This window comes from Aquarana catesbeiana, linkage group LG13 (assembly GCF_042186555.1).
Source record: "Aquarana catesbeiana isolate 2022-GZ linkage group LG13, ASM4218655v1, whole genome shotgun sequence".
Lineage (NCBI taxonomy): Eukaryota > Metazoa > Chordata > Amphibia > Anura > Ranidae > Aquarana > Aquarana catesbeiana.
This window is the reverse complement of record NC_133336.1, coordinates 238127275-238154641: the sequence shown is the minus strand read 5'-3', so window position 1 is coordinate 238154641 and position 27367 is coordinate 238127275. Positions and strand designations below refer to the sequence as shown.

General features: G+C 45.3%; 1 protein-coding gene across 1 annotated transcript in view; it reads left to right on the top strand.

Moving 5' to 3' along the window:
• LOC141116716 (uncharacterized) overlaps nucleotides 1–25318 on the top strand; it is a 124525-nt gene extending 99207 nt beyond the window's left edge. The window contains exons 14-24 of the mRNA XM_073609108.1: nucleotides 397–433; nucleotides 9408–9568; nucleotides 10253–10412; nucleotides 11285–11350; nucleotides 12472–14179; nucleotides 16301–16387; nucleotides 18930–19100; nucleotides 21253–21423; nucleotides 21564–21734; nucleotides 21952–22116; nucleotides 23589–25318. Of these exons, the coding sequence (XP_073465209.1) occupies nucleotides 397–433; nucleotides 9408–9568; nucleotides 10253–10412; nucleotides 11285–11350; nucleotides 12472–14179; nucleotides 16301–16387; nucleotides 18930–19100; nucleotides 21253–21423; nucleotides 21564–21734; nucleotides 21952–22116; nucleotides 23589–23679 (2988 nt within the window). The 3' untranslated portion in view covers nucleotides 23680–25318. The remainder of the gene's footprint in view (nucleotides 1–396; nucleotides 434–9407; nucleotides 9569–10252; nucleotides 10413–11284; nucleotides 11351–12471; nucleotides 14180–16300; nucleotides 16388–18929; nucleotides 19101–21252; nucleotides 21424–21563; nucleotides 21735–21951; nucleotides 22117–23588) is intronic.
• The last annotated feature ends 2049 nt before the right edge of the window (nucleotides 25319–27367 follow it).

Sequence of the window (27367 nt, the reverse complement as noted above, 5' to 3'; positions counted from 1 at the left end):
ACCAACTTCCAGCATTGTCCAACATAGTTTCAACCCAAGAACAAGACATTTTGATCCATTGGTGTGAACTAAAGTCATGTTCCATGACTTTAATTCACACCAACACCTGGTACTCAGTTACTACTGGCCATTAAAAAGGGACTCTGCATGGTGCCAAAACATCAGCATTATATCTGCGACTATCATATTTTCTTATTAAACATTTGAAACCTCATTCTAAGACTGCTAGTCATTACTATTCAGCCGTACTAGATGGAACAGAGTCTGATATTCAAAACATTGTTAGATGTAACAACTAGCTGCCAATGTTTAAATGGCCTATAATGGTTTTTGGCCACATTTATTCATTTTTATGGTTCATAAATTGATGTTACCTGTTTTTTTTTTTTGTTTTAGAAAATGGATCGGCCACTCAAAAGAACTAGCGCTGAAGGTTGGTTTTACTGTTTTATCAAACATGATGATACTGCTGCAGAAGTTTGAAGGACACTTACATTTTTTACATTATACTCGATCACATCCAATTAGATACATCAACATTCAATTATATTGGCTCTGATGCTGCGGGTTAGGAAGAAGCCTCATATTGTATGTAGAGCTACCCCCCGGGGCACTGGTGATATGCCCGGGTTCCTTCTCCCAGTAGTTGCCCGTCACAGCCAGGCACACATGCACTTTCACTCTTTTAGCTCATGAGACAGTCTAGGATTGTTGTTTTTGAGGTTTTATTAAAGGGTTGAACTTGGATGGGGATAGTAGGATACTTCAATAACTTGCTATAATGAACTTGAGGACACTAAACGTGCTTCTGAAACCCTGAACACTGTCCCTGTGTAGCAGATAGTGGACAGGTCCTGCAATACAGTATTCAGGAGGTTGAGCCTTCCTCAGAGAACAGGCCAAGCAACAGCCCCTCCACAAGGAATGGAACAACTATGCTCTTGTCACGTACCTGACGGTAGAGCCTGTTGTGCAGGGAACGGCCTCTCTTGCTCCTCTGATTCTGGCCCCCTGATAGAGTAGACAGGAGGAGCAGAAGTGCAGAGTCGCACAAGTGCCAAACAGTTCGTCTTCACTGTAATGTGGAACAGCGGCAGGTGGCACGGTGCTGGAGCAGGGTTCTCCAATGAGCGGAAGATGCAGGTCGGGCAAGCCGGGTCAAACACTGGCAGGAACGTCAGGAACAGAAGCGGAGGCAGGTGCGTAGTCTGGATGCTGGCAGGGTCGGCAACGGGCTGGCAGCGTGGTAGTAGAAGGAGCAGGCAGGTGCGGAGTCAGAACAAGCCGGGTCAGATGCAGGCAGCAGGTAGCAGAGTCAGAGGCAAGCCGGGTCGGTAAACAGGTGCAGGTATCACGGGTAAAGCAGGCAGGAACACACGGGAACGCTGTAGAATGGACAGCACTGGATGCAAGCACAGACCAGGTTTAAATAGCCCCTTGGTAATGTGCACACAGGTGAACCAAAGGTGTTCTGACAGAGGCTGAGGTCACAGGTCGACTTCTCCGTCGGCCATCTTGAGTACTGGCTAGTCTTCCCTGACAGGCTGAGGTCACAGGTCGACCTCTCCTTCGGCCATCTTGAGTACTGGCTAGTCTTCCCTGACAGGCTGAGGTCACAGGTCGACTTCTCCTTCGGCCATCTTGAGTACTGGCTGGTCTTCCCTGACATTGCCCCCCCTAACGGGCAGCCTCCGGATGCCCAATCTGGCTACTTTGTCAGGATAGGTCCTCTTAAAGGTTCGGATCAGTTCTTGGGCATGAATGTTGGTTTCAGGTTCCCACGAATTGTCTTCAGGACCGTAACCCCTCCACTTAATAAGATATTGAACTTGACCTCTCCTTCTCCTGCAATCTAAAATCGCCTCTATTTCAAATTCCTCTTCGCCATCTACCACCACAGGTTCGGGTGGCTCTGTATTCCGATCCGGAAAAGAGTTGGGGATGGCGGGCTTCAGTAAGGTTATATGAAACACCGGGTGGATCCTGAAGGTCTCCGCTAACTCCAGCTCATAGGCAACATCGTTAATTCGTCTCTTTACAGGAAACGGTCCCACGAATCTGGGGCCTAATTTCCTTGAAGGACAGGTTAGTCTCAGATTTGTTGTGGCTAACCAGACTTGGTCCCCCGGGTTCAGGATCAGGTCCCCTCTTCTCTTCTTATCGAAGATCTGTTTGTTATAAGCTTGAGTCTTGGCCATTGTCTCTTGTAGCAGCTTGTTGTTGGATCTAAAGAAATCCAATGTTTCAAGTACAGCGGGTACCGGGCATTCAGGAATGTTATTAAACAGAAAGGACGGGTGAAAACCGTAGTTTGCGAAGAAGGGAGATTGTTTCGTGGCTGAATGAGAAGAATTATTGTAAGCAAACTCGGCTAAGGGAAGTAAGGACACCCAATCGTCTTGTGAAAAGGAGGAGAAGCAACGCAGATATTGTTCCAGTGTCTGGTTGGTCCTTTCTGTCTGACCATTAGTCTGCGGATGATAGGCTGAAGAGAATGAAAGTTCAATACCCAAGGATTCACACAAGGATCTCCAGAATCTGGAGGTGAACTGGACCCCTCTGTCTGAGACGATGTTAGCCGGAACCCCATGGAGTCTTATAACCTCTCTGATGAAGATCCGTGCCATCTCTTGTGCAGAAGGGGTGCCCTTCATAGGAATGAAGTGGGCCATCTTGGACAATTGATCAACGATTACAAAGATAGTACTGTATCCCTCGGATGGGGGCAGTTCCACAATGAAGTCAATTGAAATCATTCTCCATGGTCTGTTCGGGACAGGTAATGGCTTCAACAGACCCCAGGCCCTGGATTTGCTGTTTCTATTACGGATGCAGGTGGTGCACGATTCCACATATCTCCTACAGTCTCTTGCCACCCCCGGCCACCAGAAGGTTCGCTGCACCAATTCAGCAGTCTTGCTGACCCCAAAGTGTCCTGCCAGCACGTGGTCGTGGCACATGCTCAACATGGTAGTTCGGAGATCCTCTGGCACGAAGACCTTATCATTATACCAGAGTAGCCCTTCCTGTGTCCGTAAAGTGATCCCAGATGGTGTAGAACTCCTCACAGAGGCTTGTTTGATCTGCGTCATTAAGTCCCCTTGTAGGAGAAGGAAATTTCCCGAGGACAGGATCGTATCTGGGGGAGAGATGTCTTGGGATTTGCTGAACATGCGTGATAGCGCATCTGGCTTTATGTTCTTGGATCCAGGTCTGTATGTCAGATGGAAGGTAAATCTCGAAAAGAAAAGTGCCCACCTGGCCTGGCGAGGTCTCAATCTCTTTGCTGTTCTTAGATATTCGAGATTCTTGTGATCTGTGTAGATTAAGATTGGATGTGCTGCTCCCTCGAGAAGGTATCTCCATTCTTCTAATGCTGCCTTAATTGCTAAAAGTTCGCGATCCCCAACGTTGTAATTCTTCTCCGCACTAGACAGTTTACGCGAGAAGAACGCAACTGGGTGCAACAGGGCCTTGGGGCCCTGTCTTTGGGACAAGATAGCTCCCACCGCAGTTTCCGAGGCGTCCACTTCTAAGACATATGGTAAGGCCGAGTCTGGGTGCTTCAAGACGGGTGCGGATGTGAAAAACTTCTTCAGCGTTTCAAAGGCCGACTGAGCCTCTGGAGACCAGCGGAATCGGGACCCCTGTTTGGTAAGCTGTGTAATGGGGGCAATGATTGCTGAGAACCCCTGAATAAATTTTCGATAAAAGTTTGCAAAGCCTATGAAACGTTGAATACCTTTCTTGTCACATGGAGTAGGCCAGTCCAGGATAGCCGTTACCTTCTGGGGATCCATCCGGATACCTTCGGTGGAAATGATCAGCCCCAGAAATTGGATACTCTGGCGTTCAAACTCGCACTTCTCGGGTTTGGCATATAATCCGTGTTGTCGAAGGTGGGTTAATACACTTCTCACGTGTCTGCGGTGGTGTTCTAGGGAGGAAGAAAAAATTAGCATATCATCAAGGTATACAATGACAAATAAGTCCAGGAAGTCTCTGAGAACATCATTAATGAAATGCTGGAAGGTAGCCGGAGAGTTGCAGAGCCCGAAGGGCATCACGAGATACTCGTAATGCCCAAATCGTGTGCGGAAAGCAGTCTTCCACTCGTCTCCCTCCCGAATGCGCACTAAATTATAGGCGCCCCGAAGATCCAATTTTGTAAATATGGTAGCGGAATCAAGTCTTTGAAAAAGTTCAGGAAGTAATGGAAGTGGGTAACGGTTCTTCACCGTCACCTTGTTAAGTTCACGGTAGTCCACACAGGGCCTTAACGACTGATCCTTCTTCTGGACGAAGAAAATCCCCGCCCCAGCTGGAGACGTGGAAGGGCGGATGAAGCCTTTCCTGAGATTGTCATTGATATAGTCCTTCAGTGCCACCAGCTCGCTTTCAGACAGAGGGAAAATCCTCCCAAAGGGAACTTCGGCTCCGGGGAGTAGCTTTATAGGGCAGTCATAGGGCCGATGAGGTGGGAGGATCTCTGCCCCCTGCTTACTAAACATGTCTAGGAAGCTGTGGTAGGCTGGAGGCACAAGCTGACTGGTTTCAGAGTCCGTATCTAGACACAGCAGAGCGGGAACATCACAGGAGGTCTGTAGGCAGTGCTGGGTGCAGTAAGAGGAGACAAAGTTAATGCTTCCTTTAGACCAGTCGATATGGGGATCGTGGGCCTTCAACCAAGGTATACCGAGGATAACTGGGAACAGAGGGGAAGCGATGGCGTCTAGTCGTAGCAGTTCTCGGTGGTCCTGGGACATGATGGTCAGCAGAGGAATGGTTTCGTGAGTGACTGCTCCGGACTTAATGGTGAAACCATCGGCCAAGTGAACCGAGAGCTTCTGTGCTTTAGGCTGCAGGGGGATATGATGTTCGGCAGCAAAGGACAAGTCCACGAAGCAGCTGCAGGCTCCGGAATCAATTATGGCGGTAGTCTGAAGAGTCCTTCCTGGCAGCTGTAGAGAAATGGGAATAGTAAAGTGAGCGGAGTTGCTAAGCAAGCTTGGAGTTAGCGAGGCAGAAGTAGTGAAGAGAGAGTTACGAGGTTTCACTGGGCAGGACCTCACGTAATGTCCGGATCCCCCGCAGTATAAGCATAAGTTCTGTTGGCGGCGGCGTTGTCGTTCTTCAACAGTAAGAGAGGGCCGCAGCAGGCCGAGTTGCATAGGTTCCGGGGCGTCAGGAGCCGGAGTGGCTGGAGCAGGTGGAGCGGGATAGGACGAGCTGGGTACCCGAGGTAACATCCACACTGGACGGGATGGAGTGGACGCTCTCTCTAGTCTTCGTTCTCTCAGCCGGCGATCGATCTGGATGGATAGATCAATCAGAGTTTCTAAGGTAGGGGGTACCCCTACCCGCGCTAACTCATCTTTGAGTGGTTCGGAGAGGCCCATACGAAATTGGTATCATAGGGCGGCGTTGTTCCAGTTTGTGTCAAATGCCCATCGTCGAAATTCAGAGACGTAGTCTTCCACCGCCCTACGACCCTGTTGAAGTGCATGAAGGGCCACTTCGGCTGAAGCTGTCTGCTGAGGATCTTCGTACAGCTGGGCCATGGCACTGAAGAAAGAGGTTAAGTCGGATAAGCATTCGGCCTTCTGTTCCAGAAGGCGGTGGGCCCAGGACTGTGGCTCCCCTTGTAGCAGGGAGATTACAAAGCCGACCTTGGTAGCTTCTAAGGAGAATGTGCGGGGTTGAAGGGCAAAATACAGTTCACATGCGTTCCGAAACGCTCTAAACTTGCTGCGTTCACCCAGGAACCGGTCTGGGGTAGGTACCCTGGGCTCAGGTGGGAGCATGACCACGGCAGGAGCAGGAGAAGATCCCTGAGAGGAGGCTGATGCTGAAGGTGGACCCTGCAGAGTTGCAGCGCCTGTCAGGGTATGTAGGCGTCCCTCTAGCTGAGTGTAGCCCTGCTGTAGGTCTTTGACGGCTTGTGCCAAGCCAGCCAGGTGCTGGCAAAGTTCATCCATAGGAGAGGGTCCCTGCGCAGGCTCAGACATGGCTGTCCGTTACTGTCACGTACCTGACGGTAGAGCCTGATGTGCAGGGAACGGCCTCTCTTGCTCCTCTGATTCTGGCCCCCTGATAGAGTAGACAGGAGGAGCAGAAGTGCAGAGTCGCACAAGTGCCAAACAGTTCGTCTTCACTGTAATGTGGAACAGCGGCAGGTGGCACGGTGCTGGAGCAGGGTTCTCCAATGAGCGGAAGATGCAGGTCGGGCAAGCCGGGTCAAACACCGGCAGGAACGTCAGGAACAGAAGCGGAGTCAGGTGCGTAGTCTGGATGCTGGCAGGGTCGGCAACGGGCTGGCAGCGTGGTAGTAGAAGGAGCAGGCAGATGCGGAGTCAGAACAAGCCGGGTCAGATGCAGGCAGCAGGTAGCAGAGTCAGAGGCAAGCCGGGTCGGTAAACAGGTGCAGGTATCACGGGTAAAGCAGGCAGGAACACGCGGGAACGCTGTAGAACGGACAGCACTGGATGCAAGCACAGACCAGGTTTAAATAGCCCCTTGGTAATGTGCACACAGGTGAACCAAAGGTGTTCTGACAGAGGCTGAGGTCACAGGTCGACTTCTCCGTCGGCCATCTTGAGTACTGGCTAGTCTTCCCTGACAGGCTGAGGTCACAGGTCGACCTCTCCTTCGGCCATCTTGAGTACTGGCTAGTCTTCCCTGACAGGCTGAGGTCACAGGTCGACTTCTCCTTCGGCCATCTTGAGTACTGGCTGGTCTTCCCTGACAGCTCTTCAGGACAAAACGTCTTAGCAAATACATGGCTGACCTTCTAGCACACAAAAGGGGTGATGGCACTTCGTTTCTAGGATCTCTTCCCGCCTGTACTCACGAAATGCCTTTGGGTAAATTGCGACCTCCTACCAGTATCCTGCAGACAGCTTCTCCCAGTGGAATCAGACTAGATCCTCTAACGTCAGCCTCTCGGCCAGCCTTCAGCAACAGACAGTGGCTCCGGGCCCTCCAGCCTCCCAGCTGGGGCCTCCACTCGACAAGCACATGGCAGCAGTGCCCAGGGAGGCCAAACAAGCCCCCTCTGCATTTATTTTTTCCCTGTGGAAGAAGAAAAGGCTGCTTTCTGCTCCAAGGTATTTATGCATTCTCCCAGAATATTCTGGGCCAGACCTCCCAAGGATTGGCTGGGGCTACATAAATATTAAGCTGCTGATTGGTATGTGCTCGTCTCTATTACCCAAAGCCCCTCCAGCTGAACAGGGAGAAGTAAACAACCATGCAGCCTCTGGAAAACAGACCAGACTAAAATAATCAAACCCAACTCCACTGGTTACAGTGGACTAAACTAAATTTACGCTAAGACATAACTATAAATCCCAAACAGAATTCCAGCCTAACTGGGAACAGTGAGCTGAACTAAATTTGCCTAACAGAACAGATTAACCTTATTGACTTCAATGGGTCCAAACTAAATTTACCTATCCTAGAAACTGACTGGGAGTCTGCTACATGTGTTACCAATGGTCAACTTGGTTGGCAGAGCTGTTCAGTTGAAAGAACATACATAATAATCAATTAAGACAAAATTGTATTTGTAAGACAGATTCAAGTTCTTAACTTAGACAGAAGCCTGGACACTTCTAAGCAATGTTGAAGGTTTCTCATATCCGCCTGGCTCCCGCACATTTTTGTTGGCTGATTACTATGATGGCAGACTCACTGGCCAAAAGGAATGTGTAGGAGCCAGAAGTGTGAGGAGAAGTATCAAAGCTTTATAGAAAAGAAAAGCCCTGGATCTGGGCTAGCAAGAAGAACTTGGAAACTGCCGAAGGTACATGCTAGTATTTTTTTTAGATTTTCCATTTTTGTACAAGTTCCCCTCAAAAGGGATACAGAGAGCATTCAAAATACTGCATATAGAGTGCTTAGGAAAAGTTAAATGTGACCACTACTCCAAATTCCAGGCAGTTTTGATCTGCCAAGCTTCAACAGTTGCTGGTAGTTTTGAATGTTGCCTGCCCCTCCCATATCCTGCACATTTCTATTGCCCAATGAGGGTGTCACATCATTGCAATACGCCAATAGGAATGTGATGGGCAAACTTCGAAACCTTTAGGAAGGGTTAAGGTTTTTGTTGCTCAGAACGCCTGGGATTCAGATGAAGTAGATGACAGAAATTGAATGCTGCTGAAAATATGTGTGGGCACCACTAGGTTAGTTTTAGGCACTGCTCTAAATGTTCCTATCCCTCCATGTTGCTTTCTTTCTTTTTACCGATTCTTTTCAATTTTTTAAAGCAGATCTCCAGGTTCTCTCTTCCGTCACCCTCCTATATAATATACATTCATCCATCATTGCTGGTCTAGCAACAGTTTTTTTTCCTCTTCTCAGGCAGTTGACAGTCATTGCTCCTGCATTGAACGGCACTCAGATGCTGTTACAAGTGCAAAAGTATTTTGAGCTCAGAATGGCATGATGCCATACCCGCAAGAAGTGTGTCCCTGACAGCCTGGGCCCAGAGAAAGTGGGTTGATTGAGTGCTGGTCGTCATTCAACCTGAATGAAATATGCCCTGTACTGGAGGAGTGGACCTTCTTTGGGGCGTGGTGCCAGACTGAAGGTGAGTATTGCAGTGAAAGCTGTTTTTTTATTCTTAAAAGTGCTGCCCCTGCATACCTTGTGGTGGGCACTGAAGGTTTCAGATACTCACCCAGCCAGTGATCCAGCAGTGTCTCGCAGAATCCTGTCAGAATTCTGTCCCTGCTCGGTCCCGCGCCGCCCTCTTTTGTTTGACGTCAACCCAAGGCCCGCCAGCTCTTCCGGGTTTGGCTGACGGGCCTCAGGATGATGTGTCGCTAAGCCTGCCCTCTCTATGAATGACTATGCCAACTGGGATATGTAACGTGCATACCCCAGGAGCCAAAGCAGGCATAATGCCTGTAATTCACCTAGGCAAATGACGGGTATTAGGGGGCAGGACAGAACTATTTTAAGAAAAAAAAAAGTGCGCTTTACATTGCGAGGAGAAGTGGAGAGGGAGGAACCTCACAATGAGGGTGAAGTTCTGCTTTAAAATGTTTATACCATATGTTTAAAAACACAGATTTACTCATTTCCACTTGTGTAATACATTCCTCCTTAAAATAGTGACCTGGTACACCCTTTTGGATTTGAACAGAGATTTTAGGAAAATAGTGTCCAAATCCTAATTTTGCGGGTGACTGGTGGCCTTGCTGGGCTGCCCCTGTAATACAAATATGGGATACCCTAGTGCCAGGATTCACAACACTGATGGATAAGTCATAGCACAGATTCTACGCAATGCACTTTGCAAAACACTGTTTTATGGTTATGTACAGTGCACCATAGAATGTTATAGAACATACCTACAGTACAGTGAAAATAAAATGATCGTTTTTTCCACCTTTGTGCAGATGAAATTCAGAAGTTCCAAGAGCAGTTGTCTATGTATCAAGATTGTTTCCTGAGGCTAATATATGAATATTTCTGGGATGATCTGATCTATATTGTGGAATCTTTGGACACCCACAGGCTCCTGAGCGAACTGAAATCACATGATATCCCCAAGCTGGAGGTAATGAGAGGTCTTTTTTTTTAATTTTAGTTACATTACCTTTCAAAAACTTTGTGTACATCTTATAATCAGAACTTCCAATATGCCCAAAAAATGTGGACAGCTACCCAAGTGATAGAGTTCAGGTGTTTCAGGTAGTTCAGGTGCATACAGAAGCAGTTTGCGCTTCCAACCTTATGGTAACAGTTTGGTAAAGACCCTTTTCTGTTCCAGCATGACTGTGCCCCTGTGTACAAAGTCAACCCCTTAAAGACTTGGTTTGACCAGTTTGGAGTGGAGGAACTCAAATGGCTTACATAGAGCCCTGACCTCAACTCTACTGAAAGCTCTGACCTCAACCCTACCAAACAGCTTTGGGTGGAATTGGAACACCAGTTGAAGGCCGGATCTTCTTGTCCAACAACATGTCTGACCTCACAATTGTTCTTTTGGCAAAATGGGCACAAATTCCCACAGACTGCCTCCAAAATATTTTGGAAAGTCTTCCTGGAGGATGTCATAACTGCCAAAAAGTGGGGGGACAAAACCTTATATTAATGGCTACGGATATGGAATGTCCAACAACAAAACCATATGGGTATGATGTAGAGATGTCAACAAACTTTTGGCCATATAGTTTCTATCTCTCTCTTTTTTCTATATTTTTCCTTTTATATGTTTTTTATATTCTCTTTACTACTGTAGAACTTTCTTGGAGATTCAATATGTGCGAAGACCTTGCTAAATCACATTTTGAATTGTGGAAGGAAAGCCATTTTAGGATTTTGGGAAAGTCTCTACGTCCTGCAATGTTGCCGTTACCATCCCAATCTAGCTGCTTTGCTGAGTGAAATCATTCACACAGGTATAACCCATGTAGCCATTTTTTGTTTTTTTACTATTATATTACTTTGCTGCTACTTTTCAATAATAACTGCATTTCTAGTAAAGAAAGGTGATTTCATGTATGTAGATATTTTTGTGGTTAAATGACCTTCAATGCTATTTTCCAAAAGTGCTCAGAAATTCAAATTTCCTTGCCTTGAAACCTTGAAACTGTGACTTTTGGCCATTCCGTGATCTGAGTACAGAGTGCCCCAAAATACCTATCCCCTGCTCATTTGAATGGCTCGCTATCCCATATTTGCCGGAGCATGAAGTAGAATTCCAGACAGCCCTTTAAAAGGCATTTCAGGAGGGTCAACAATAAGCAAATTGCAAATAGAGGACTCAAAATTTGATATTTCTTGGGATCAAAAACCTAAAATGTTTACTACTGATTCACTTACTTAGCACTCTGTATGAATAACCCTAAAGAAAAGTAGTAACCACCACCACTTCTGTTTAAAATTAGCTTATATCCGAGGTGTAGATACGAGGTGGGTAAGGGGGTCCAAACCCACCCAGTCTCAGGCAACTTCAGTCTTCAACACCATGGCTGGAGGCAGGTAATGGTGTGAAGTAACTGTTCCACCTCCCAATGCTGCACACAGTCCATGTTGCCGCCCATCCACCCCATTCCCCACCAACACATGACAACTGTCCCACCTTAGAAGAAGAGAAATATTAAGAAAGACCGGGCACTTCACTCTAATAAATGACTATGGGAACTGTGGCATCGGAGCTTTGCAGTGCTTTCAGCATCATTACTGTAGTTTGAAGAAGTCCCTTCTGAGACACCTTCTTTAAATGCTTATGAATGGACAACATATAGTAAATCATCCTTATTATTTTTAGGTAAAACTCTAGTGAAAAATATTCTTGTGGACAAACATGGACATACATTGACTACAGAGCTGAAAGGTAAATTACCAGCATATTATTTATGGTTTGACCAGTTTGTTGTGGAAAAGCTTGAGTGGCCTACACAGAGGTCTAAACTCAACCATACAGAGCACTTGAACTGGAATGCCAACTAGGAGCCAGGTTTCCTCATCCACCATCAGCACTTGACCACACCAATACTATTTTTAGCTGAGTAGGCACAAATTCCCTCAAAGATCCTCTGAAGTCTTGTAGAAGGTCTTGCTAGAAGAGTGGAGGCTGTCATGGCCACAAAGGTGGAGCCACCACCAAATTTATGGCGATGGTTTTGGAATGGGTGTCCCAACAAGCTCATTTAAGTATGATAGGTAAGTGTGCAACCCATTGTGTTTCACGGTCCGGGATCAGGCTCAGAGACCAGTAGCTATAGGCGGTGGAGAGGTTCCCACTGACCAGTTAGATAAATACATGAGCAGATAACCCTGCCAAATGACACAGGCTCACCTGAGGTGCCAGGTCTAAGCACTAACCGGTATTTACCAGAGCTCCTGATGGTGGAGATGGGTTTTGCTGCTTGTTAGTACCAGGTCAAGGTCGTCAGGATTGCCCCACCAGGTGGTGAGCAAGCCGGGGTCCAGTAGCAGATATAGGTAAGGATCAAGCAGAAACTTAGTCAGTAAACAAGCCAAAGGTCAGTAACAAGTGGTTGCATGTTGAGATCAAGCAGAAGCATAGTCATGGAACAAGCCAAAGGTCAGTAACGAGTGGTAGCAGAGATACAGGTGCCAGTAGGAGAAACAAGAGCGAGATATTGGCTGGAGAGAGCACAATAATCTGGCAAACAGGAAGTGCAAAGGAATGGCTAAAATAGGGAGTTCATGGGAGAAGCAAAGGGTTCAAAGTTCAAGAGAAACAAGGTTCAAGGCAGGATCATTCAAGGAAATGTCTATGGCACTGTCCAGCATCCCAAGTGACTCAGCAAGTAAAGTCACTGCCGGACATAGCAGAGGTTGTAGGTTCAGTCCCGGGTCCTGACATGTTGGCTATATAGTTTTGTCTTGTTGGTGCACAGTATGTCACATTGTACTGTATATCCAGAATGTTACATTTTTTAAACCCTCTTGTCATTTAAAATGACAAATTCCATGCCTCTTTTTTAGAGATGCAGACACAGCACAGAGCAAAACTGCAGCAGGAAACTCAGAATCTCACAGAGAAGAAACCACCAGGCACCACCCACGGACAAAAAAGTTTCTATATATCAAACCGCTATGTGAACTTAGCTGTAGTCGCCACACATCAGTTTAGACAACCTACCAAAGATGAGCTAACCAAAGAAGGAGAAGCGTTTGAGGGTAGTTTTCGGGAAACAAGGAGCGGTCTACAAAACCTTTCTCCAAGCAGACTGTTTCACTGGTGCCACCGGTTAAAATGTGTGCCACACATAGTAATAGCAAGTGGAGTAGCGGGTGTCGGTAAGACCACACTAGTTCAGAAATTTGTCTATGACTGGGTGAATAAAAAGCACTACCAAAGGTTTTCCTTCGTCTTTTCTTTCAAATTCTGTAAGCTCAACAGACTCAATGTAGTCAGTTTGGAGGACATGATCCTTGACCAGTATCCATATCTGCAGGGTCAGCTTGATAACATCTTGCAAGATCCCAAAAATGTTCTCTTCACTTTTGATGGCTTGGATGAAAATATCCACCACATGGATTTTAGCTCAAGCAAATTATGCTCCAACACCAAACAGAAGGATTCTGTTGGTACGATTGTGGTTAGCTTGCTAAAGAAGACTCTTCTTGAAGGTTGTTCTGTGCTGATGACTAGCCGACCCACCAAGCTGTCTTTAATTGACATCAATGTGTTTGAGCGAATAGTTGAGATCATGGGATTCTCCGCCAAGGAAAAGCAGATATATTTTGAATATTTCTTTGAAGACAAGGAAATTGAAAAAATGGCTTTTCAGTATGTGCGTGAAAATGATTCACTGTACACTTTTTGTTACATCCCATCATACTGCTGGATCATTTGTACAGTGTTATTGATGTGCTTTAAAGCCCAGCCAACAGACAAAAAACAGCTGTTGTTATCCTTGCCCAAGACATTGACACAACTTTTTGTGACTTTTCTGACACACATTCTTTCCAATCACACCCAGGATACAAACCGTGCTCCAGAAATGTTGACATCAATTGGGCAGATGGCAGACTTTGGAGTCAAGAATCGCATTATCATATTTGATAAACGTTATCTGGAATCTTTTCGAATTGAAACAGCCTCACATCTCTTGTCAAGTTTTATGACCGAATCAGATCAAAATGACGATGTGACATTTTCCTTCATACACCTCATCCTTCAAGAGTTTTTTGCCGCTTTGATCCATTACCTTCCCTTTAATTCTGGGAACCTCACTGATTTACTGAATAAAAGTCGATTATGCCCAAAGGTTCATGGGGAATTGGTTCTCAGATTCATTTGCGGTCTTTCAGACAATACAACAAGAGCAATGTTAAAACCTTACATGGGGGAACTGTCCACTGAAGCTTCAAGAGAGGTCGTCGAGTGGCTGGTGTCCATTCTTCAAAGTGAGATGCTGGAAAGTTACAAAAAGGACAAGAGGAGGCTTCTGAATGTGTTTTTCTATCTCTTTGAGAGCAGGAATAAGGCTCTTGTCTCCCAGACCCTTAAACCTTTCAAGTGTTTTGAATTTTTCCGGGTGCATCACACCCCATTGCACTGTGCCGTGTTGGCATTCATACTTAATTGCTGCGAAGACATTGAAAGACTTCATCTCAATGAATGTAATATAGAGAGTGAGGGCCTGGAGAAGCTTAAGAGAGTTCTACATACCATTAAAGACATAAGGTAATAAATATCGTTTTCATTCAGTGTTTTGTAATGTAACCATTTAAAGTGCATGTCAACCTGTAGGCAGGTGCAGTCTATTTTCTTCACCGCAGGTTGCGCTCGTCCACAACGGCAATGCAGATGGGGAGAGGAAGTTGAGAGGAACCTAGTTCCTCTATGGTTTCCTCATTCACAGGGAGGCAGCTATCCAATTGGATGTTGGTGCCCCATGTGGCGGCCATCTTGCGTCTGGCAAAGTATATTTAACCACTTCAATATCGGGCATCCCTTTTTTGCCCAGGCCAATTTTCAGGTTTAAGTGCTGTCGCACTTTGAATGACAATTGCAGAGTCATGCAACACTGTACCCAAATGCAATTTTTATCACTTTTTTTGAGACAGATAGAGCTGTCTATTGGTGGTATTTAATAACCTCTGTTTTATTTTTTGCAAAACAAAGGAAAAAGACAGAAAATTTTGAGAAAAAAAAAGTTTTTCTTACTTTCTGTTATAAAATTGAAAATAAGTAATTTGTCTTCTTTATTGATGTGCGCTGATGAGGCTGCACTGATGGGCACTGATGAGGCTGCACTGATGGGAACTGGTGGGCATTGATGAAGCGGCACCGATGGGCACTGATGAAGAGACACTGATGGGCACTGATGAGGCGGCACTAATGAGGCGGCACTGATGGGCACTGTTGAAGAGGCACTGTCGAGGCTGCACTGATAAGGTGGCACTGATATGCTGCAGTGGTGGGCACTGATACACTGCAGCGGTGGGCACTGATACGCTGCATTGATGGTCACTGATTGGCACAGATGGGGCTGCACTGATGGGGGCTGCACAGTGTCCTGATTATTAGTGTAAGCAATGTACTCACTGTGCCCTGTCAGGTTGCCGGTTATCGGCTCTCCTCTCCTCACACAGAGACAGCATGTGAGGAAAGGAATGCCTATAAACAGCAAGCCTGTTTAAATGTGACCAGCTGGGATTGCACACAGCTGATCACATGGTAAAGGGAAGCTGTGATTGGCCCTTGGTCCAAAGGACACAGCAGTAAAAGAGCGTGCCTAATGCGCATCCTAGGGGGCACGCAGGAGGCACACATGTGTAAGGATGTCCATGGACGTCCCCGTCAGAACTGGAGTCCCTCGATGTAGCTGTCTTTCAGCTATAGTGTGGTCGGGAACAGGTTATGACCATGGCTCCCAGGTTTGGCACACATTTTGTGAGTGGATAGAGTAGGGACAGGTGACCCATCTGTCAGGCACAACATGCCAGGGAAAAGAGTAGGGAAAGCGCAGGGACCATGCCAACCCTCTGCAAAGCCTCCCCTTTGGGTACGGACTGGCCAGGCCACATTCCACTCCCCGTGGCAGGCGCTGTAGGCATGTCCAGGTCTCCGATCTACTGTCCCATCGCTGTAATACCTTGTGAGTGTTCCCGGTTGGGTTGGCTCCCCACTGGGCCAATTGCTGGACTTTTCTTACAATATATACCTCTTACCGCACTTGGACTCCGTGTGTTTTCTGGCCGCCGCATCACTTCTTTCATTTTCACCCTTTAGACCTGTTAAGTATACTATTGAAAGCATTTTGTTATATCTGTGCAAAGAAATATTTGTTGATCTTGCCAGGCTCTAGTGAGCTAAAAGCATCCTCCTGTGTCCTCTGCCTGTGCTGCCCCCTCATCATTTGCTATGTGGTCTAAAAGATACCATCCATGTGTTGAAGAAGAGAAGGGAGTAATTTTGTAGTTCTGTCCTAGGGTGCTAATGCTGCTCCTCCATAGATACATTTTAGTGAGTTAGAGTAACCAAACTAGGACAGGAAGGGTGTTACTGGCAGGATCACCTGGTTAAAATAAAGGGAGCATAGCCTTACAAAAAAAAAACAACAAATGTAGCCACCACATCTAAGGTCTAGTAAGCGGCAATATGTTCAATTTTTATTCTTTGGTTTGGATATGCAAGAGAAATTACAGTGGCTGTGGTTGAGTATTGGCATTATTATTATTATTATTATTAATCTTTTTTTTTATTATTATTATTATTATTTTCTAACAAATAAAACAAATTTATAATGTGGTGTTTACTTCAAAGTCTGTATGATATTACTTTTTCTCTCACTCTCTGCAGCCTTTATACCAATGGCTTGAAGGATAGTGCTATGGAATCCATATGCTTTGCATTAACTCATGATCAGTGCAAAATCCAGAAACTCAAGTAAGTCTTTTTTTTTCTGCCAGAAATTCAGAAATGACTGTTCTCTCTTTTTGCTCCCTCCTCCTCTTTCATTTTTTTTTATCCAGAAAAGTTTTATTGAAAATTAAAAGCATACAGTCCAAAGATCTACAAACCAGGCATTTATAACAAGATATACTTTCACAAGTTCCCTGAGAACCATGCCTCAAATATATAATTTATCAAACATTTCACATTTCTACACCATACAGATAAAACACACCTCACAAAATCTATTACTGCTACGCTCAAATACCGCTAAGCTTCCGGACCACCCCGCTATTACAACGCAACCCACACATCTTGCTCTGACAGAGTATAGGAGTATGCAATCCCTCAGCCCGCGTTTAGTCTCAGCAGTCTATCCATGACTAGGTCTTCCAGGGCCAGTCCCGGAGTTCCCAGCCATGGCTCCCACAGTTTTTCAAATTTAGTGGCACAACCTCTATGTTGGTATATAATTTTCTCCATTCGTAGCGTGTTACCTACTGCAGTAATCCAATCCTTAACCAATGGGGGCGATTCCGATTTCCAATGTTGCATCATCAACTAACGAGCCATGAAAAGGGCCCTAGTGAGAGCTTCCCTAGTGTGTGGTTCCCACTCCAATTAATCCAGCAAATTCAGAATGCACTTTCTAGGGTCCAGAGGAATCTGCACCTGAAACACTGCAGACAGGACGTCTATCACCCCCCTCCAATATACGTGCAATTTGGGGCAATGCCAAAGCATGTGTATCAACTCACCATGATCCCTTTTGCATCTAGTGCACAAAGGGGTGGGTGTCAGTCCCATGGCATGCAATCTATGTGGCGTGTAATATACTCTCAGAAGTGTATATAATTGAGTCAACCTTTGCGTCACATTCAGGGAACAAATAGCGACTGATTGTAGGGCTTCCTCCCACTGATCCTCATCCAGGGGCCCTATGTCTGCTTCCCATTTTCTTTTAACGGTAAGGGGGTGTTTTGAGAGGTACTTGCTTGATAGTGTGCTGTAACACTGGGAGATAAATCCTTTGGATATCTCCGCAGTCTTAAGTTGAGAAAGAATGGGATTAGGGTCCATATGCCACTCGGAGGTCGTAGACTGGGCTATAAAAGCGTGTCTGAGTTGCATATAGTAGAACTGCATATGTTGTGGTAACCCATATTTCTCTCTCAAAGTTTCAAAAGACAATAATTTCCCATTACTAATAACTTGGGTCAAGTAGAAAATGCCATGTCTCTTCCACCTATCCACATGCTGCAATTTGGCCAACTCAGGGTAGGACTCGTTTGCCCAGATAGGGCTAAATTCATTGAAGCCTGTTGCCCCTTGCAAATACCTGACTTTGTTCCATATTTTCTGTATTAAGCTGTATGTGGGGAAGCTTTTTTGGGGTTTACCAAAGGCTGATGCCTCAAGAGCAGTTGGAATTGATTGCCCACCCACTGTATGGAGCATGATACCTTCGGAAGCACTAGGGGATCTGTCACCTGAGTCTCCCTCCATAGTCATGGTGCCTATCAAATGTTGCATTTGAGAGGCCAGATAATACAACCATGGATTCGGAAGAGCAAGGCCACCGTCATCTTTAGGGCGTTGTAGATGCTCTAACTTTATCCTGGGGGATCTATTTTTCCAGTTTAGTTCACGGAATATAGTATTAACTATTCTGAAGGTCTTCAGTGGGATCACTACTGGGGAATTGTGTAGCATGTATAGCAGTTGGGGCATCAGAATCATTTTAATTAGATTCACTCTGCCCGCAACCGACATACACAAGGTGTTCCATGTCTTGACCCGTTGGCGAAATCTGGCCAGTAGCAGGGAAATATTTAGTTGGCCATATTCCCTAATTCGGGGTGACACCCATATCCCCAGATATTTAAAGGAAGTGGCAACCGGGATATCCCCTACTCGCTCTCCGTCTTGTAATTTGACCTCATCTAGGGGCATCAAGGCAGACTTAGTCCAATTTATTTTCAGGCCTGAGAATTCCCCAAAACGAATCACTGTTTCCATCGTGTTCCTCAGGGATTGCTCCATATCCCCCAACAGTATCATTGTATCATCGGCATAGAGCATCACCTTCTCATCTGGAAAAACCAGCCCCGAGTGAGGATGGCACTGGATCTTGGGACAGGTGAGCATCTGTTTAATAAAAGTCAGCAGTTACATTTTTTGTAGGTGCTGACTTTTAATTTTTGCTGAAGTGATTAAAGAATCGCTTTAAGGGAATTTGAACAAGGCACAACTGGAGCCATGCATAACTGAATTTAGAGACACTCCTGCATAAGGCAGGGTGGCTACACTTAGTTTTCAGGAAGTCAATTCAAGTACTGTACATTTTTTAAATGAGAAGGGGTTTTTTATTTACCCCATCTGGAAAAACCGGCAGCACTTGGCCAGGGTTTATTTGGTTGCCTTCTTCTGGACCAAAAGTAAGATTGCGGTGAGAGGCTAAGCCTTATTGTTCCTTATTGAGTTCAATTATTGTTACCATTTTCATCCAATTACTTATTTTCCTTTCATGTTTCAGTTTGAGTGATAATGCCTTCACAAGCAACTCTTGTTCCCAGTTGGCATCTGGAATCGAAAGGAACCAGACACTGAAGGCACTTGATCTGTCTTACAACAGTCTTGCTGGTGATGACTTTATTGACTTGATCAAAAATCTGTCCAGTCTTCTTTGCCAGATAGAGGAACTGAGGTGAGATAAAGAGTAGACAGATGCTATAACATTTATGTAATATGGATCAGACATTTCCTTGCGGTTCTTGACTTGAAGGCTTTTTCGGTGCATATTTATATTCTCTGAATCAGTTGTAGTCTTGGTTTTCAGTGTTGGTTCATTGACTTATTGTATGTGGGTACAAACATAAGATCAACAGTTTGGGGACACCTGACCAAGCTTGTAAGTCAACGTATTTCAAAACCATTTGATGGAGTTGGCCACGTATATGCAGTCTATGCTCTTCTGGGAAGGCTTTCCATAGATAGATAGATAGATAGATAGATAGATAGATAGATAGATAGATAGATAGATAGATAGATAGATAGAGTTGTCCCCACCACTTTGTGGCTATACCATCCTACACTCTTCTGGAAAGGCTTTCCTCAAGATTTTGGAGGGTGTTTGGGGGAATTTGTAACCATTCAGCCAAAAGAACATTTATGGGGTCAGGTACTGATGTTGAATGAGAAGACATGGCTCACAATTGGGGTTCCAATTCATCCAAACGGTGTCCAGTAGGGTTGAGGTCTGGTCCACTTGAGTTCCTCCATTCCTTATTTTTATTAAAGCTTTACAGTGATTACAATAATAAAGTGAACTTTATTAAGTATATAGTAGGATCACTTAAAAAGTTATGCTATGAAGTACAAATGACAAGGTAAAATAGTCAACATATGCAATGTGAGCAAATCCAGAGGTTAAACTTGAGGTATGGAGAATTGTCAGACATCCCCTGGCACCCCATCTGGGAGCAATCTGTGTCACAGGGGGGGAGACAACACGTCCATCTAATAATGTATTTATTCAAAACAGGTGTGAGAAAGTGGAACAATAGTTTCCAGAGTAAATGCACACATTATAACGTAGCAGTATGTGTGAAACAAGTACAATATGTTAATGGGTATAATTAGGCAAATATCATAAGGGTCTAGTAGCCAGTCAAAAAATAAATAAAAAATAAGGGGGGGGGGGGCAAAAATGGAAAAAGGGAGGGGGAGAGAGAGGAAGGGGGTGGGTTGGGAGTGGGGTTGCCGGCTCAGAGGGTAGGTTAAAAGAAGCAAGTCGCTTCGGTTATGGGCGCAATAATGTCTCATCAAAACCAGGGGGTAAGAATGGGTCATCCATGGGTTCCAGAGCTTCTCGAATTTTGTGATTTGGTCCAGCAATGTTGTCTCTATCTTAGCGTGGATCTAAGCCTGGGTGATTCTGTGCTGTGCTGCTAGTACGCTCAAGGTGGGCAATTTCCAAGCTTTCGCTATGGTCTGTTTGGCAGCAGTAGTGATATATAGCAGTAGTTTGAATTAGCGATGAGTCAAGGACATGGGTTTGTTGTTCAGGAGAGCCACTGTTGGTTCCGGTGGTAGGGTAGTGGCAAATAGTTTTGTCATGATCGAGAAAATCTCTGACCAGAAGGCTTGTGCTACAGGACAGTCCCACCATATGTGGAAGTGCGTACCTGTCTCGTTACAGAAGCAGTGCGGCGGATATTATGGAAGAAATTTATGTATCCTGGAGGGGACCAGGTACCACCTCATGAGCACCTTATAGTTGGTTTCTAGGGCGGCGATGTTTGGGGATGAAGATTTAGTTGTCTGCCAGATAGATGACCAGTCAGCTTGGTTAAATATGCGGTTGAGGTCTCTTTCCTATCTGCTTACATATTCCAGAGGTTTCGAGTTCCTCCATTCCAAACCGGTCAAACCATATATTTATGGAGCTGGACACCATTTATGAGGTCACATACGGATGTTAAATGAGAAGACCAGGCTCACAATCAGCTTTCTAATTCATCCCAAAGGTGTTAAGTAGGGTTGAGGTCAGGGTCAAATTCCCTCAAATTCATCCACACCAAACTGGTTGAACCGTGTCTCTATGGAGCTCACCTTGTACAGATGAACACAATAATTTGGAATGGTGTCCACATACATTTTGCTGTATATATTGTAAGTGGCCTCACTGTCCAAGCTGAAGCTTTCATGTTGTGATAAGGTGATGTCTTTCCTGGAGTCCTCAAGACACACAAAAGACTAATGGGTGGTTCACTACTTCAGCATCCAGCCATAACTATAACTAAAGTATCTGTCTTTATAGCAGTCCTAACAAATTAAGATATTTCCTTATTTTGCAGTTTAAGAGGCACTGGTCTGTCAAACAGTGCCTGCCCCCAACTGAAATCATTAATCATTTCTAACCAAACCCTGCGGAAGCTTGATGTGTCCTACAACAATCTTGAGGGCCATAAATTTGCTGACGTGGTAACAGCTTTGTCCAGTCCATCATGCAGGCTGGAAGAGTTACTGTAAGTATAAGTGAGCTGCATTGTAAATAGTTCTTAAAGGGTATGCAAAGCCCAACAATGGACTACTTTTATGTCCCTTTTGGTCTGTTAAATATATAATTGTAAGCATTTTCTTATTTGTTTTGATTTTCAATATACAGTTTGAGATACACAGGACTTTCAGAGAGGTCACTCATCCAGTTGGCGTATGGAATAAGTAAGAACCAGTCACTGAGGAGACTTGATCTGTCCGAAAACAAACTGGCCGGCGATCACTTCAGTGACCTCATCACAGCTTTGTCCAGTCCTACGTGCAGGGTAGAGGTACTAAAGTAAGCGCATGGAGGGATAAAATATTTATTTAACTCTGTCTACAAAATGTTAAGATTTAAGATTTAGGTGGTCTGACCCTTTCAATTCTTTTTTTCAATGGAAACTTATTTAGATAAACATATTTTTAGAATATTGATAAATATTCTTGATTACTGATGCACTAATTTCAACTTAATCCTAAGTATATAAACTATGATCTGTTTCTGCTTTTCATAGGCTGTGTGGTATCAATCTGAACGATGAACAAATGCCGCTATTGGCTCAGCTGAGTAATAACAGGAGTCTCAAGTATCTGGAGTTTAGTAGCAAAGCGGTTTCTGACAGAAGTGTCGGTTACATCAGGGAGCTAATACAAGCCTCGTCCAGCCTTCAAGAGATCAGGTAAGTGCTATAGGCCATGTCAGTCGCTGAAGAAAAATGGGGTCTATTCTCTTGGAGTAATATTGTCAGTTGACTGACGCTCTACCCAGTGAGGTTCTCACTTAGTCTGTTCATGAATTCAAACCCTTTAAACCTTTCACACCCTTTCCATTCAATTCTCTATCCAAAAGCTAAAACAAGAAAAGAGGATTGGTTATTGCAAGGAGACTGTGACTGGTTAAATGGCCCCTCTGCCCCCCTTATACTCACCTGGCCATTGCTCCCTCACCACTAAATCTGTGGCTGGGATTGGACCCAAGAGAGGGGGTTGTAACGTCACTCCCTCTGTCCTATGACTGTGCTCAGGTCTAAAGGTTACCTGCTGGACCCAAGCACTGTCATAGGGGAGGTGGTAACATGCTTTCCCATACCTGGAAGCACCTGGATGCCAGGAACAATGAAAGCAGGAACGCCAGGGTTAGGGGTTGCTAGCAAGATGAGGGATTTGAGGTCCACTTTGTCCTAAATATACAAGGTGGTAATCTTTAATCTTGTTATGATTATGTCGTTAAAGCGGTTTAAAGACAATGAACACTTTACTCCCAGTTTCATTGGTTCTTATAAAGTAGTGGTTCCCAACCACCAGACTGTGGCCTGTTGCTGAGCCACTACTCCCTCCTCCTGGACCTCCAGCCAGCTACAGGTCCCCTAACCTACCACAGTACCTTCCAGCTCTCATAGTGCTTTCAACCTTCCAAACCTGCCCACAGTGCCTCTCAACCCACCACAGTTCCCCAGGCCTCCTGAGAGCCCCCAGCCCACACAGTGCCCCTCAATCTCCCACAGTGCTACACAGCTTGCAGCAGAGCCTCCAGCTGCCATAATGCAGCAAACAGTGTCCCACAGTGCCTTCCAAAATCCCACAGTGCCTCCAAGCCCAAGCAGTGACCTCCTGTCTTCTATAGTGCCCCTGCAAAGCCCCCAGCCTCCTGCAGAAACCCAAGTCCCCCTCCAGGAATCTCATCCCTGACAGAGCCATCAGCTTTGCTCCAAAAGCCCCTGACCCCTCCAGAACCCCATGCCACTTTTACAGTCAGTCCCACCCAGAGCTCTCCAGCATTGCAATACATATTTTGCATTCCACTATTTTATTGTGTAAGTTTTTTTTTCTTGTTGGAGCATGGAAGGTTTTGGAAGAATGTTTCAGGCCCTGGTCTCAATGATTTTGAAAATCCCTGCTATAGAAGATCTGCTGCAGTCCTCGTACACATTCATTGCAAACTCCATCTCCTGCAAATGAGGATTTTGACCTAATTTGTAGAGGTCCACATGTGCCCTTCTCCACCCATTATAGATCCATGTTATGACTCCAGGGTGAAATCCATTGAATGGTCTCCACTCTTGGCTCTTAATCCAAAAGCTGGATGATTTTCATCAATACGATCCACAGTATAAATTCTTTATTGCTAACATCTTCTTTATCTTCCTTCTAGGCTCGATATTGAAGCATTGTCTGCAGAATCAAAAGAAAGCTTAAGAGAGCTGGAAAATTCCCGACCAGAACTGAAAATTTTCATTTGGTGAAACCCAAAAATTTTGACAAATGAGTCAGTGTGTTTATAGCATATGTAATGTATGGCTAAAATGTTTATCGATTAAGTGCCGGGACAAGGTCATCCAGATCCTAGGACGAACATACCAAACTGCACCCTCGCCCAAGATGTATGAGTATTACGTGCCAGCAAAAGTCTCACTTCAAAAAATTGAGCATTAATCTGAATGCTTACCTCCTGAAATCCCCCTTCCCAGCACAAATCTTTGCCCCCCCCAGCACAAATGTCCCTCCCCCCCCAAAAAAAAAAACCCCACTAGCACCCTCCACCTCACATGATACCACAGTGCCCAGGGCAGCTTCCTCTCCGGCCCCCCCCCTTGTCCTGGCCCTGGCTTAAGGATAGCCTAAAACCTCTATGGGATTTTTTATGCTGTCTTCATCCAGCTGGGGAGATTGTTTTCACTTCCTCGCTTGAAGAAGCAATAGGAAGAGGAGATATCACCCTAACATGAGGGGAATTCCCATACTAGATATTGTTCACCAGAATATTTGTTCCCATTGGAAGGTTCCCTTCACCTTTTGCTCTCATGATACATTTAGGATTTCCCTATAATTTCTGTTTCGGTAATGATGCTCACCAGGACAAATTGAGGGGTAAATCCCCCCAGTGGGGACACAAACAGCAATTAAAGCTTTGAAGAGGGTCTAACCCAGCCTTTCTCAACCTTTTCAACACAGAGGAACCCCTGCTAAAAATTACTATATCTACAACTTATGATACATTAGTGTGATGGTCAGTGGGAAGAATGCTCCTTACACTTGTGTCATTGGGAAGACTTACCCCCTTACAGATAGCTTAAAAGACCAATGGTGTCAGTGGGAACTTATCTGAGAGGCAGAAATTGCTCATTGCTCAAAGAACTCCTAGCAACTTCTAGAGGAACTTTAGAGTTCCACAGAACCTTGATTCAGAAACCCTGGTCTAACCCTTTCCCACTTTAACCAAAAACATAATTTTAAAAAATGGACTGTATATAACCTTTAATAAAGCATTTTCTCATCTTCAGGGGCATCTGTTTTACAGTCAAATGCACCCTTAACCTCTTTTAATGTACCGTACTGCATATGTGCGGCAGCCAGGAAGTTGGCCGTTTTTTTATGACCAAGGACCGCGCCTGTGCTGAGGTTTCTGTGCACAGAGCTTGCTCCCAGCATAGTGACTAAGCTGTCCGTGGACAGATCCCTGTCTCTAGTGATGATTGAGAGCTACCGGGATGGGCTCCAGATCATGTGACCATTGTGAAAGCCAATCACAGTGGTCACATAATGGGAAGTCCGTCCTGCCCCAGGACACCACCTGAGTGTAGCCTTCATCAAATTTTGAAATTTTAGAAAAATTTTCAAATTTTTTGCTAAAACTTGGGCGAATCGAAAATTCCCAATTCTACTCATCCCTGCTGAACAGTATAAATATTTACTTTTTATATGATCATTTTATTTTGGACATGATGTGTATATAGTTTATCTTATTATTGTACATTGCATTACAGTTGGTCACCATTGGATGTGTGCCTATGCCGTGTATCATATTTATTGTATATTTTGTTTGTTACTATGTTTTGTACATAATTAATATTAACTTTACTGTTTATAAATTTGATGACCTTGTTTTGGGTTGTTGTCTCTCTTATTGTACTTGTAGAAGAAATAAAAAGGTTTCGTTTTAGAATACGGCTGATTGGAGCCACTGGACATCTGAAGATGCTAAATGTAGCCTTTGTCTCACACTAATTGAATAAACGTATTCTTCCAAAAATGGATCTTCCAAAGTCTTTAAAAGTTGGATGGAAGTCCACATTTGGGCTTCAAAGTATCAGGAGTGAACAGAGCTGAACACACTTCAAAAAAAGATACTGTTAGGCTCCATTCACACTTGGACCCCCAAGTGTCAGTGTGTCATTGTTGTGGGATCCACAAGTGTCAGTGTGTCATTCTTCTGGAACCCCCAGGGGTCAGTGTGTCATTGTTCTGGGATCCACAAGTGTCTCGGTGTGCCATTGCTCTGAACCCCCAAGTGTCAGTGTGTCATTGTTCTGGGCCCCCAAGTGTCAGTGTGTCATTGTTCTGGACCCCCAAGTGTCAGAGTGTCATTGTTCTGCACGCCCAAGTGTTTTCTGTGTCATTGTTCTGGACCCCAAGTGTCAGTGTGTCATTGTTCTGCACCCCTAAGTGTTAGTGTGTCATTGTTGTGGGACCCCCAAGTGTCAGTGTGTCATTGTTCTGGGACCCCCAAGTGTCAGTGTGTTATTGTTCTGGGACCCCCAAGTGTCAGTGTGTCATTGTTCTGGACCCCCAAGTGTCAGTATGTCATTGTTCTGGGACCCCCAAGTGTCAGTGTGTTATTGTTCTGGGACCCCCAAGTGTCAGTGTGTCATTGTTCTGGACCCCCAAGTGTCAGTATGTCATTGTTCTGGGCCCCCAAGTGTCAGTGTGTCATTGTTCTGGACCCCCAAGTGTCAGTATGTCATTGTTCTGGGTCCCCAAGTGTCAGTGTGTCATTGTTCTGGACCCCCAAGTGTCAGAGTGTCATTGTTCTGCACGCCCAAGTGTTTTCTGTGTCATTGTTCTGGACCCCAAGTGTCAGTGTGTCATTGTTCTGCACCCCTAAGTGTTAGTGTGTCATTGTTCTGGGACCCCCAAGTGTCAGTGTGTTATTGTTCTGGGACCCCCAAGTGTCAGTGTGTCATTGTTCTGGACCCCCAAGTGTCAGTATGTCATTGTTCTGGCACCCCCAAGTGTCAGGGTGTCATTGTACTGGGATCCACAAGTGTCTCGCTGTGCCATTTTTCTGAACCCCCAAGTGTCAGTGTGTCATTGTTCTGGGGTCCCAAGTGTCAGTGTGTCATTGTTCTGGGCCCCCTAGTGTCAGTGTGTCATTGTTCTGGGACCCCCCAAGTGTCAGGGTGTCATTGTTCTGGACCCCCAAGTGTCAGAGTGTAATTGTTCTGCACGCCCAAGTGTTTTCTGTGTCATTGTTCTGGACCCCAAGTGTCAGTGGGTCATTGTTCTGCACCCCTAAGTGTTAGTGTGTCATTGTTCTGGGACCCCCAAGTATCAGTGTGTTATTGTTCTGGGACCCCAAGTGTCAGTGTGTCATTGTTCTGGGACCCCCAAGTGTCAGGGTGTCATTGTTCTGGGACCCCCAAGTGTCAGGGTGTCATTGTTCTGGACCCCCAAGTGTCAGGGTGTCATTGAACTGGGATCCACAAGTGTCAGTGTATCATTGTTCTGGCCCCTTAGTGTCTGTGTGTCATTGTTCTGGGACCCCCAAGTGTCAGTGTGTCATTGTTCTGGGACCCTCAAGTGTCAGTGTGTCATTGTACTGGGATCCACAAGTGTCAGTGTGTCATTGTTCTGGGACCCTCAAGTGTCAGTGTGTCATTGTTCTGGGACCCCCAAGTGTCAGTGTGTCATTGTTTTGGGATCCCCAAGTGTCTCGGTGTGCCATTGTTCTGAACCCCTAAGTGTCAGTGTATCATTGTTCTGGGACCCCTAAGTGTCAATATGTCATTGTTCTGGGGTCCCAAGTGTCAGTGTGTCATTGTTCTGGGGTCCCAAGTGTCAGTGTGTCATTGTTCCGGGACCCTCAAGTGTCAGTGTGTCATTGTTCTGGACCCCAAGTGTCAGTGTGTCATTGTTCTGGGACACCCAAGTATC